This window comes from Corylus avellana, chromosome 2 (assembly GCF_965113065.1).
Source record: "Corylus avellana chromosome 2, dhCorAvel1.hap1.2, whole genome shotgun sequence".
Taxonomy (NCBI): domain Eukaryota; kingdom Viridiplantae; phylum Streptophyta; class Magnoliopsida; order Fagales; family Betulaceae; genus Corylus; species Corylus avellana.
In genome coordinates this window covers 47,419,442-47,431,799 of record NC_142491.1, presented here as the reverse complement: position 1 = coordinate 47,431,799, position 12,358 = coordinate 47,419,442, and the positions used below count along the sequence as shown (strand labels likewise).

Below are 12,358 nucleotides of genomic sequence, written 5' to 3'. Positions count from 1 at the left end.
TTTTGATAATTTTATTTAAGGTGCATCTCCAATCATCGTTGCCGACTGTCTACCGTCATTGCCGTCGACCATGCCATCTCGAAAAAAATAAAAATAAAATAAATAAATAAAGATAAAGAGAAGAAGAAAAATTAAACTCAAGCTTCAAGAATCTTCTACCTTAAGCTTGAGGAAATGTTAGAATACATTGTGAGATTTGATATTATGGGAATACATTCAATTCTGATTTCAAACGAGACTCAACTCTAAGTCAACTACTCTCAATTACAACCCAAATTATATGTTTTGACATTGAGATTTGCTATAAAAAAAATAAAAAACCTAGTACTTTTTTTTTTTTTTTTTTTGCATGTTGTACTTTGTAAGTCCGTATACATGGTTCAACTGTCGGGCTTTGTCTCCATCCTAATTTTTCTCATCATGTTTGTAAATTTGAGAAGGCCCTTTAAGGTTGCTTGAACTTGGCTTCATTGCTTCGAAGGCTTACTCGGCTTCATTTTTACCAATGTCAATTGAGCATGTTTTTCGATGATCATGCTCCACTGAATTTTATTTTATTTTATTTTATTTTTCGAAGTAATATGGGAAATAAGTTAAAGGAAACAAAGTTAAAGATGGTTAGACTTTCCAACAACAGACCCAAACAAAATTAGCTAAAAAATAATATGAATCGACTGGTTTTCTTTTCTCCTTATCCTTGGGGCCACTGGAGCTTCCTTCACCTTCATCTTTAGTTCTTTATAGCAAAGAATAGTAACTTGCTTATAGTGCGTGTTATATGCTAGTTAGTTTAAAAACCATACTCAACAACACCTACATGTGTTAACATGTTTATTCTCATACACCACTTCTATTTACTTAACTTCACCGCTATATTTGGCATGTTTGAAACATTCAAGAAGTTAGTTAATTCTCAATGGATGTAGAAAACAGTCGAAGAAAACAGTTCCCAACAATCATCCATTTTTATCTCCAACATTTGAGCAGAAAAGCTTCCAATTTCCAAATGTAGGTTCCGTCACATCTCTATAAATTCCCTCCTCGTTCTTCAATGCAAACACAACTTTAAATATTCTCTTCTCAGACCATGGAGCCGTGTCTAAGATTCAGAACATTCCATGTATGGTTTCCCTGGACGCTCACAAACAGACTACTTAATTTCTAGCTTTTGTATATAAATTAAACTTGTTGGTTTTAATATAAGTTGTTTACAAACTTCTTTTTTGTTTTCGTTGGGTTTTAATTAGATAAATAAAAGATCTGTTTTCTGTACAGTAAAACATTTTTTTTAACTTTTTGGATTTATTTTCTAGCATTTGCTTCTATGATTGTCTTACAAAAAGGAATTTAAAGTCGACACAAAAACTGGTTTTCTTTTGAAAACAGGTTATTCAGACCATCTCAACAATTCTTGTATTGGGAGTACTAAGTTTAAGAACCGCAGAATGCAAACCAGCTATGGTTTCCTTGCAGTACCGGGCAATAAACTGTCGAAAGCACAGCGCGGTTTTGACGGATTTTGGAGCGGTTGGCGATGGAAAAACATCAAACACCAAGGCTTTCAAGGCTGCAATTCAGAGCCTGAGCAAGTATGCATCGGATGGTGGGGCGCAGCTGATTGTACCTCCCGGAAAATGGTTAACTGGGAGCTTTAATATCACAAGCAGCCATTTCACTCTTTTTCTCCAGAAGGGTGCTGTCATTCTTGCATCTCAGGTAACCATAAATTTTGTCTACCGTGGGAATGTCATGTGGGTATTATTCAGTTACTTGAAATGATTAGTTTTTATGCTGGATATGGATCTTCTGTGTTTCTCATACTATCACTCACCATATGGGTACGTGGATGATCAAATGGACAGGATGAGTCAGAATGGCCTCAAATTCCTCCACTGCCTTCTTATGGGACAGGAAGGGATGCACCTGGTGGACGGTTCAGTAGTCTTATTTTTGGTACAAATCTCACAGATGTCGTAATCACCGGTAATTACAGATTGATTTTTCCTTTCAGAATTACATGTTTAGCATATATCATCATTTTGGTTGACCATCTGAATGAACCATTAGGCAACAATGGCACGATTGACGGCCAAGGTGCAACTTGGTGGAAGAAGTACCGTAGCGGCGGATTCTTGAATGTGACCCGACCATACATGATTGAGCTTATGCACTCTAATCAAATCCAGATATCTAATCTTACACTAATCAACTCTCCATCGTGGTTTGTCCATCCGATATATAGCAGGTTTGAGCATGCATGCTCCTTTTATATATTAAGTTTTATCTTATTGCACACATGATCATCATAGCACCTAGCAAGATCTTCTCATATTTTTGTGGCTCTGATTGCAGTAATGTACTAATCCAATGGCTGACGATTCTTGCGCCAATTGACTCTCCTAACACTGATGGGGTAGACCCAGGTTTGTTTTTCTCTTGGACTAATTGTTAATTCAAATCACGTGCAATGAGGATGTCCATTCCATTAATACAAACTATATAATCTGAGCCCATATTTTACTTTATCTTCTTTTTTGGGGGCTTTGTTTTCCAGATTCATGCACAAACACTCGTATTGAGGACTGCTTTATAGTATCGGGGGATGATTGCATTGCTGTGAAAAGTGGTTGGGATCAATATGGAATAAAATATGGAATGCCCACAAAGCAGCTTGTCATCAGAAGGCTTACTTGCATTTCCCCTGATAGTGCTACCATTGCTCTAGGCAGTGAAATGTCTGGTGGAATTCAAGATGTTAGAGCTGAAGACATCACAGCCATTGAAACACAGTCAGGTATTAGAATCAAGACAGCTAGGGGAAGAGGAGGTTATGTGAAGGACATCTACGCGAGAAGAATGAACTTCAAGACAATGAAGTATGTTTTTTGGATGTCAGGCGCTTATAGTCAACACCCTGACGCTGGATTCGATCCAAATGCCATTCCACATATTGAAGGAATTAATTATAGAGACGTGGTGGCGGAGAATGTTACTTATGCAGCAAGACTTGATGGAATCGATAATGATCCTTTTACAGGAATATGCATTTCTAATGCGACTATTACTTTGACTGCCAAGCCAAAGGAATTGCAATGGAACTGCACTAATATTGCAGGGGTGACAAGCAATGTGACTCCTCAGCCATGTAGTTTGTTGCCCGTGAAAAAAGGTGTTATTTGTCCCTTCCCCGTGAATCGATTGCCCATTGATGATATTCAGTTGAAGACTTGTTCTACTACCGGTGCCTAATGCCTTTGTGTAAGAGTACTGTAATGTACTTGGAACTTTGTGTTTCAAATAATTCGGTTCTCTAAAAAATGGAACCAATTTTTGTTCTTCTTTTAGTGATGTTCCTTTTTCTACAACCAAGCTAGAGAAAGGGAAATGTTTAAGTTTCTTATTTATGTTTTGTTTGAATTATAATAAGAATTGATTGATATGATATGAAGAAGAAAAGAGTTTCGAATTTTTTGTAACTGAAAAGTGAAGAAAGTGTTCTGAATATCAAGGTAGAAAATGCACCTACTCCAATATAATAAACTAGAGCCAATTAACATTATAAATTCATAAAACTTGATTAGAGCAAAAATTTCCAATTCATTTATAAATGATGTACATGGAATATTATGAAGATTTATTTTTGTAAAAAGGGTAATTCAAAATGAACAAATATTTTATGGCTTAAGCCTGTGAACTAAGGAAATATATATTATCATCGATCGTGATACTTGTCTCGAAAAAGCAGTACCTTCAACCCCATTGACCTTCATGATTAGTGCTTTTAATTCCTACATTATTTAGTACTGGTTGTGATTTTCTTCTAGGTGATTATGGCTGCAAGTTTCTCCCCTAGATTGTCAGAATTGAAGAACAAAAAATAAGGACATGATCAGTTTCAGAAGAAACAGAATATTGTTCTTGCATTATTGAGGAGCATGTCACATTGCTCAAGCAGTGCAAAAATCCAAACATGTTCATAATGTAGAATATGACAAGGGCTTGGGAAAAAAGAAAAAGAAAAATTGCTTCTTTTTTTTTTGTTTTGGTGCTATTTAACTGTATAGCGTGGAAGGATGACTTGTAGTTCTCAAGTCAAGCATGGCTTTGTTCTTTGTTGATTTTGTGGTTCTCCTTTCATCACACTTTAATGTCTCTTTTGACTTAGCTTCTTAGAGAAAGAGGGCAGCGACTTCAGGAAGAGAGACTAGAAAATTAGAAATAACTTTTTACTAATATTTTTATTAGTTACAATTATGTATTAAAATTACTTTTTAAACTTCTTTAACACAAGTTTAAGAGTATTCACAATAGAAAAGTCAAATGTTACTTTTATTTAAAATGATTTTTCAAATGTTTATAAAAACCCCTACATTAAATTAGCAACAAAAAAAAGTAAAAAAGATATTTGATTAGAAGAGCTAAAAAAAATGTTAAATGTAGCAACACTTTTTAAGGGAGCCGTTTTATTTTTTTTTTGTCTCGCTCATCTTTTTTTTCTTTTTTTTTTTAAATCTTTTTCTACTTTTACTCTCGCATGTTTTTTTTTTCTTTTTTCCAAATTTCTTTTCTATTTTTTTTCACATGTTTTTTTTTTTTTTTTCAAAATTTTTCTCCCTTTTAATAATATAAATAAAAATATAGTTAATAAGATGTTGAAGACTTTTTAGAGAATTAAGAAAAGTTTTTTTTGTTTTTTTCCTTTTATGTGACGCTAACGAATTTTTATGTACTAAATCTTTTGGCGTCTTAATTTCTCACCCACTTATTTCTCCGCTAATCTTGCCACTTGTATTTACTTGACTTCACGGCTATTGGCATGTTTGAAACGTTCAACGCGTTTAGTTGATTCTCATTGGATGAAGAAAAGAGTTGACGTCGATTATCCATATTCATCTCAGACTATAAATTCCCTCTCCGATCTGCAATGCAAAACAGTTGTAAGTATTCTCCTCAGACCATGGAGCCGTGTCTGAGATTTCGAACATCCCATGTATGGTTTCCCTCGATGCTCTGTTTTTCTGATGAATAATATGGTTCGAATCTTGTTAATCTCACAAAACAGACTGCTTTTGCTGATTTCTGATCATGGGTCTTTCGGTCTTAATTAACTTTTGTATGTATACAAAACTTGTTTGTGATGGGTCTTTGGGTTTTAATATATATATATAAAGCTCTGTTTGGTGTTTGGGGTTTGCCTGGTAAAACATTTTTGACTTTTTAGATATATTTAATTCTAGCTACTTTTACTTGTGTGATTTGAGTGATTGTCTTACAAGGAAGAATTTAAAGGATTTTCTTTGATAAGCAGCTTATCCAGACCATCTCAGCAATTCTTATATTGGGAGTGGCAGAATGTACGGTTAAGCTTTCGTCCACCTTGCAATATCCGGCAATAAATTGTCGAAAGCACAGCGCTGTTTTGACGGAATTTGGAGCGGTCGGCGATGGAAAAACATCGAACACCAAAGCTTTCAAGGCCGCAATTGATAGCCTCAGCAAGCATGCATCAGATGGTGGGGCACTGCTTATTGTTCCTCCGGGAAAATGGTTAACTGGGAGCTTTAATCTCACAAGCCATTTCACTCTTTTTCTCCACAAGGATGCTCTTCTTCTCGGATCTACGGTTAGTATGACTTTTGTCCCACATCGCTATATCTTCGTTGATTATATTATTTCTGATACTATATATAATGTATATCACTTGCACGATCAAATGGATAGGATGAATCAGAATTTCCTCAACTTCCTCCACTTCCTTCTTATGGGACAACAATTAGACGGTTCACTAGTCTTATTTTTGGTACAAATCTCACAGACGTCGTAATCACCGGTAATTACAAATTGATCCCACCCATTGATTTTTCAGAATTACATGTTATTATATATCATCATTTTGGTTGACCATCTGAATGAACCATTAGGCAACAATGGCACAATTGATGGGCAGGGTGCAACTTGGTGGACAAAGTATCCTAGTGGCGGATTATTGAATGTGACCCGACCATGCATGATCGAGCTTATGTACTCTAATCAAATCCAGATATCTAATCTTATACTAATCAACTCTCCATACTCGTTTGTCCATCCAGTATATAGCAGGTTTGAGCATGCTTCTTCTATTAAGTTTATCTCTAATGCACAAATGATCATAGTCTCATATTCTTGTGGCTCTGATTGCAGTGATATACTAATCCAAGGGCTGACGATCCTTGCACCAATTGACTCTCCTAACACTCATGGGATACAGCCAGGTTTGTTTGCCTCTTGGACTAACTGCTCTCATTGATACTCATCAGAACATGTCAATTTCACAGATTAATGCAAATGAAACAATCTGAGCTCTATGTATTACTTCTGTTTTTTGGCTTTGTTTTTCCAGATTCATGCACAAACACTCGTATTGAGGACTGCTTCATAGAACCAGGGGATGACTGCATTTTCGTGAAAAGTGGCTATGATCAATATGGAATCAGATTTGGAATGCCCTCAAAGCAGCTTGTCATCAGAAGACTTACTTGCATTTCACCCGACAATGCTATCATTTCTCTAGGCAGTGAAATGTCTGGTGGAATTCAAGATGTTAGAATTGAAGACATCACAGCCTTTAATATGGAAGCAGGTCTTAGAATCAAGACTGCTATTGGCAGAGGAGGTTTTGTGAAGGACATATATGTGAGAAGATTGACCATGAAGACAACCAAATATGTTTTCTGGATATCGGGTGATTATAACAAGCACCCTGACAATGGATTCGATCCAAAAGCCCTTCCAGAGATTCATGGAATTAATTATAGAGATGTGGTGGCAGAGAATGTTAATGTTTCAGCAAAATTTGATGGAATCACTAATGATGTTTTTACAGGAATATGCATTTCTAATGTTAATATTACTTTGTCTCAGACGCCTAAGGCATTACAATGGAACTGTTCTAATATTGCAGGGGTGACAAGCAATGTGACTCCTAAGCCGTGCAATTTGTTGCCTGAGCAAAAAGGTGTTGTTTGTCACTTTCCTGAGGATAAGCTGCCCATTGAACATGTTCAGTTGAAGGCATGTTCTGCTACCACTGCCTAATGCCTTCGTCTAAGATTGTAATAAATTTGGAAATAACTCGGTTCTTAAAAAAAAAAAAAAAAAAAAGAATCAAATGAAAGTGATTTTCCTATTTTTATTCTTATTTGAGCTTTGTTCCTTGTTCTACATCCAAGCAAGTTAAAAGGAAATGAAAGTTGAAAATGTGTAAGCCTTTTTCTCATACAGACAGCAGGTCATCTATCATCTATGTGTGTGTGAGTGCAAGCCAAGAAACTGATTGCAATATACAAACCAAGCAGCTTATGATACCCATGTTCCACAACTTCCCATAATATACTTGCCCAAAAGGAAATTCCCTGAATATCAAGGTAGAACATGCACATATCCTAAACAAGTCACAAAAGGTATGTGTATGAGAAACGAGAAATGTAGAAAGTGATAATGCCTGATTTGCAGATCTTAATTGGCTCTATCAGAAAAGTAGCATCAAATGAGCTTTCATAACATTTATTCAACTTATGCTTAGTGTCCTCCCTGCAATGGTGAAGCATCTGGATTGGAGCACTTGCCTAAACGAAACCTGTTTACTCCGGTGTAATTGCTCCAAGAAAAAACAGAAGCGTTTTTGGAATAATGCTCTGATGCCTGTTTGCCTTTCTTGCGTTATCAAAAAGCGTGAAATTAACAGATTCTGTTACAATTTCTGTATTATTCTAAGTAAACAGAAACTTTATGGATCCAGAAATACTTCACTACTACAGTCTACAGCCAGTCTGAAAAACATACAAGAGAAAGAACAATGGTGTCATGTACACTGGGTTTTGCAATTAAGAAACATTAATTATGGATAGTTTTTGCAATAGGATTATGGAGGAATACGAAAAATACACCAACTAATCATCTATGGCTACAATTAACATTATAAATTCATAAAACTGGATTAGAGCAAAAATTCCCAATTCATTTATAAATGATCAGGAGTGCCTTCTATTATGAGGATTTATCTTGGTAAAAAGGTAATTCAAAATGAACAAATATTTTATGGTTGAAGCTTATGAACTGAGGAAATACGATCGTGATACTTGTCTCGAAAAAGCAGTACCTTCGACTCATTGACCTTCATGATTTGTGCTTTCGTTTCCAACATCATTTAGTGCTGGTAGTGATTTCTTGCTGCTTTCACCTTTGTTTGTTCTGTTAGCAGCAACCAAACTTTCTTCTGGGTGATCATGGCTAGAAGTTTCTCTCCTAATCCGGCAATCCTTGATATAAAAACAGGGAAATTGGAATTGTCAGAAGAAAAAATAAGGACATGAGTTTCAGAAGAAACAGATTGTTCTTACATTATTGAGTAGCATGTCACATTGCTCAAGCATGTGAACCACATCTCCCATTTTAGGCCTATGATTTATGTTAGGATCTACACAGTGAAGAGCAACCAAGATAATCCGTTTGAGTGCCTTTGAAGAAGGCATTTCTGGCAACTTGGGATCCACCACACAAGAAATTTCACGATTCGCAACCACGGACTTAAACCACTCAATCAAATATGGCTGCAATTCAAAAATCCCAACATATTCATAATCTAGAAAATGAGAAGGGCTTGGAAAAAAATGAAAAACAAAAATTGCTATTGCATGTAAAAAAATTATAAGAAAAGCAGCCAAGTGTTCCAAAGTTAGGTAGCTGTACTTGGGGTTGACGGCTATCTACTGGGATCAATCCAGAGATGATCTCCATTACAAGTATCCCGAAGCTATAAACATCAGTCTCCTCGGTGAATGCATCAGTTGAAGGAGATTCTGGAGCTACATAACTGGAGGCTTTGGCAATTTTAACATTAATCACTTAAAAAATAAAGAAAAGCACCATTTTCACATTCATGTGTCTTGATATTCAAGAAAAATGAACAATCATGAAGAATTCACTGGGCAAAGAAACTGACCCTAAAGTTTCCATAATTAGGTGACTCCACTCTGGATCAAAAAGCTTAGCAAGGCCAAAATCGGTTATCTTCGGATTCCATTGCTGATCAAACAGTATATTGCTAGATTTTAGGCATCCATGAAGAACGTTTGGTTCAAGGTCCTCATGAAGATAGGCCAATCTGCAGAAGCAGGTCCTTTTCAGCTTATATGACAACAAACTCATAACAAAGACTAAAGTAAGATATATCAAAGATCTAGGATATGACATCTCACCCTTTTGCAATTCCTTGGATAATATTTTTCCTTATACTCCATGTTAGAGGACTGATTTCCGGGCTTCCATGAAGCCACTGGTACAGATTACCATTATCTACATACTCATATACAAGCATCCTAACAGAAAGGAAAGCAACATTAAGTGTTTGAATATCTAAATCTGTTAATAATTTCAAAAAGAATCTCAGAATACTAGAGTTCAAAAAAAAAAATACTTGATACCTGTAGGCTCCTTCAATACAGTATCCAAGCAGCTTGACCAGATTCTTGTGCCTAACTTGCCCAAATGCCTCCACTTCTGCTATGAAGTCCTCAGCTTGGCAACTGATGGTTAATAGTTTCATTGAAAGATATTACTAATTATATGGTTAACTAAGATTCACAAATAACATTTGGTTGAAGACTCTGAGCATATAGCTCCTTGGAAACCTATTTATAGTACTTTAATCTGTTTCAGGCTGTATCTGTTATAGTCCAAATCATTTTCAGCATCAAAATTATGAACTGAACAAATCTGCATCCAAATCTAACCCAACAGGCAAGGCCTCCATACATTAGGGGTCTTACAATTTGGATCTGTGTGGCAATCATGTTTGCTTTATTTGAATTTCAATTGAACCGAAGAGCAAGAAGGGCAGGAAGAGATGGTATAGGAATCAGGATTCTGAAGTATGTTTCTTGTGTAGTTTTGGTACGTACCATGTCTTGAAGAACACAAAAATAAACTAACATAGAAGTTAATTACAAGATACATATTTATTCAGGATCCATTTTAACACCTTATTGTGATTTTAGTTCAGTTTTTCTGTAACTCCCACAAACCAACTCTGCCTCTTAGTCTACAAGCTTTCTCCAAGATCAACAAATGTTAAACCGAAAAGCAGAACAACGAATAATATACATAATTAAGTCTTTATTCTGTTTTAGTAGCTTAACATTCACATTAACTGTATACTTGTAAATCAACTAATTTATTAGTGTTCATAGAATCAATCAATTATCATCAACAACAACAACTGGGTAAGTACCTGCCGCGCACTAGCTTCTTCACTGCCACTCGCGTATTATCCAACAAAATGCCACGATAAACAACCCCATAATCCCCACTTCCGATCAAATTTTCTTTTGCCAAGCTGTTCGTCGCCATCTCAATCTCCTTTAGACTAAACTTGCTCCCCCTCCAAACATCCTTGGCCACTGGCAAGTACCTAAGAATTGATTCCACGTCATCAGTCACAATAAAATGCTGTTGAGTTGTTGTCCCAGCTATATGACCTTCCGAAGACCTCCTCCCATGGCTCATCTCAGCCTCGTATATGTTACGTGGAAGTAGCCTCCTATCGAGGGACGACATGCTGTAACTGTCGTAACGACGAGGCTTGCAGGGGATAGGATTTGGTAAGCAAAAGTAGTTGTCTTTGTAGGATTTCCGGCGACGACGACGACAGATGAAGCAGAGAGATATGAAGATCAGAATGAGAACAACGAAGAATGCGCTGAGTATAATCAAAACCCATAATGGAAGTCCTAAGAATGAGGTATGCTTAAAGAGCTTTCTGCTGATACTATCGCTCAAGGACATGATTGGAGGGAGGTGATTATGGTAATGGAGGCTGTGAGCTGCATGAAACGGCCGGCGGAAAGAGCTTAAGCTTTTGTAGGCTACTGTTAAGGATATATAATATTGTTAAGGATTGATGTTGATTTTGTATTCCCTACGCCAAGGGATTTATATAATATTTGTTAATTCTAATTTAATGGATATATTTATATTTGAAATATTTCAAATCACATGTAAAACTCTATCAATAGAGCTATGTACTAAGATCATATAATCAAGGAAATATGTAGCCTATTGATGCTTTAGTGTGTGGATGTAGGCTATATGCCGAAGCATCTTAATCTTTTTATTTTTCTCTATTTCCTTCATTTTATATTATTCCACATTTTGAGATCTTATATGGTATCAGAGCTAACAGGCTAACGCCAATTGTGAGATCTTAAATTGTAATTTTCTTTTTTTCTTTAATTTTTTTTTCTCCTCTAATCGTTTTCTCTTTGATTTTAACATGTATCAGAGAAGAAAACAATCTATGAGATCCATTGCTTGCCCAAAAAAAAGGGGAAAGGGCGATCGGAGCTAACAGGCTAACGCTAATTGTTAGATCTTGAATTACAATTTTCTTTTTTTCTTTAATTCATTTTTCTCCTCTAATCATTTTCTCTCTGATTTTAACATGTATTAAAGAAGAAAATGATCTATGAGATCCATTGCTTCCCAAAAAAAAAAGAAGGGAAAGGTCGAAAAAGAAAGAAAAAAAAAAGAGAGGAAGAAGCTTCTCTTCGTGAAAAAAAAATCTGTGAGTTAAAAAAAAAAAAAACAAAAAAGCCCAAAGAGGTAGATGTTTTGTCGCATTGTGGCCCATTTCAAGCCCATACTTGGCTCATTCCGGCGACAGTCAAAAGTTGCCGATGTCAAAATTCTAGACAAAAGTTGCCGATGTTCAAATCCCAGCCACAGTTGCCGAAGTTCAAGTTCAAGAGTAGCCAATATTTCAAACCAGGCGCCATCAACTCTAGCCACTCGATATGATCAAGATCAACGATCGCTAACGGACCGTTCATCTTGCGAGGGCATGTTAAGGATATAAATCCTTTAGAATAGATGTTGATTTTGTATTCCCTACATCAAAAGATTTATATAATATTTGTTAATCTTGATTTAAGGAATATCTTTGTATTTCAAATATTTCAAATCACATGTAAAACTCTATAAATAGAGCTGTGTACTAAGATCATATAATCAAGAAAATATGTAGCCTATTGAGGCTTTAGTGTGTGGATGTAGGTTATATGCCGAACCACCTTAATCTTTGTGTCTTTCTCTATTTCCTTCATTTAAGCTAATCACATTTTGAGATCTTAAAGTCGTAGAATTGATTTGTTGAGGGAAGCCATGCATCATGCATGTATATCTTCACAGTGAATGATTTTTTGGCGGATTGATATCTGTAGGATTCACTTGTGTAAATATATTTTGGGCTTTGTTTCTGTGTTTTTAAGAGCTTTTTGCGTTTGAATTTTTATTAATATTTTTTTTTTAGAAGTAAAAGCAAAGC

At 35.8% G+C, this 12,358-nt stretch overlaps 3 protein-coding genes across 4 annotated transcripts; 2 read left to right on the top strand and 1 right to left on the bottom strand.

Annotated features, from left to right (window-relative positions):
• The first annotated feature begins 1,084 nt into the window (after positions 1 to 1,084).
• LOC132166887 (putative polygalacturonase) lies at positions 1,085 to 3,364 on the top strand. Its single transcript, XM_059577738.2, has 6 exons — positions 1,085 to 1,120; positions 1,387 to 1,716; positions 1,863 to 1,983; positions 2,068 to 2,245; positions 2,353 to 2,423; positions 2,555 to 3,364. Exons 1-6 carry the CDS (start codon positions 1,088 to 1,090, stop codon positions 3,247 to 3,249), a joined length of 1,428 nt encoding a protein of 475 aa, XP_059433721.2. The 5' UTR covers positions 1,085 to 1,087; the 3' UTR covers positions 3,250 to 3,364.
• Positions 3,365 to 4,847: 1,483 nt separating this feature from the next.
• Positions 4,848 to 7,110, top strand: LOC132177111 (putative polygalacturonase). Of its 2 annotated transcripts, none has more exons than XM_059589333.2 (6): positions 4,848 to 4,937; positions 5,309 to 5,623; positions 5,722 to 5,830; positions 5,922 to 6,099; positions 6,181 to 6,251; positions 6,380 to 7,110. In XM_059589333.2, exons 1-6 carry the CDS (start codon positions 4,857 to 4,859, stop codon positions 7,072 to 7,074), a joined length of 1,449 nt encoding a protein of 482 aa, XP_059445316.1. In that variant the 5' UTR covers positions 4,848 to 4,856; the 3' UTR covers positions 7,075 to 7,110. The 2 variants fall into 2 exon arrangements, with proteins under 2 accessions (XP_059445316.1, XP_059445322.1); XM_059589339.2 differs by having other exon boundaries at positions 4,912 to 4,990.
• A 1,034-nt stretch (positions 7,111 to 8,144) lies between these two features.
• LOC132188849 (putative serine/threonine-protein kinase At1g01540) lies at positions 8,145 to 10,821 on the bottom strand. Its single transcript, XM_059603418.2, has 7 exons — positions 10,268 to 10,821; positions 9,462 to 9,563; positions 9,237 to 9,356; positions 8,981 to 9,142; positions 8,728 to 8,851; positions 8,379 to 8,588; positions 8,145 to 8,297 (listed from the first exon to the last, which is right to left on the bottom strand). Exons 1-7 carry the CDS (start codon positions 10,819 to 10,821, stop codon positions 8,145 to 8,147), a joined length of 1,425 nt encoding a protein of 474 aa, XP_059459401.2.
• Between the last annotated feature and the right edge of the window lie 1,537 nt (positions 10,822 to 12,358).

Coding starts and splice junctions, on each gene's coding strand:
- LOC132166887 (XM_059577738.2), top strand. CDS start 1,088: ATGGAGCCGTGTCTAAGATTCAGAACATTCCAT. Junction 1,717..1,862: donor CTGTCATTCTTGCATCTCAG/GTAACCATAAAT, acceptor TCAAATGGACAG/GATGAGTCAGAATGGCCTCA. Junction 1,984..2,067: donor CACAGATGTCGTAATCACCG/GTAATTACAGAT, acceptor ATGAACCATTAG/GCAACAATGGCACGATTGAC.
- LOC132177111 (XM_059589333.2), top strand. CDS start 4,857: ATGAAGAAAAGAGTTGACGTCGATTATCCATATTCATCTCAGACTATA. Junction 5,831..5,921: donor CACAGACGTCGTAATCACCG/GTAATTACAAAT, acceptor ATGAACCATTAG/GCAACAATGGCACAATTGAT. Junction 6,252..6,379: donor CACTCATGGGATACAGCCAG/GTTTGTTTGCCT, acceptor TTGTTTTTCCAG/ATTCATGCACAAACACTCGT.
- LOC132188849 (XM_059603418.2), bottom strand. CDS start 10,821: ATGTCCTTGAGCGATAGTATCAGCAGAAAGCTCTTTAAGCATACCTCA. Junction 8,852..8,980: donor CTAATTATGGAAACTTTAGG/GTCAGTTTCTTT, acceptor CAAAGCCTCCAG/TTATGTAGCTCCAGAATCTC. Junction 8,298..8,378: donor GTGACATGCTACTCAATAAT/GTAAGAACAATC, acceptor TTTTATATCAAG/GATTGCCGGATTAGGAGAGA.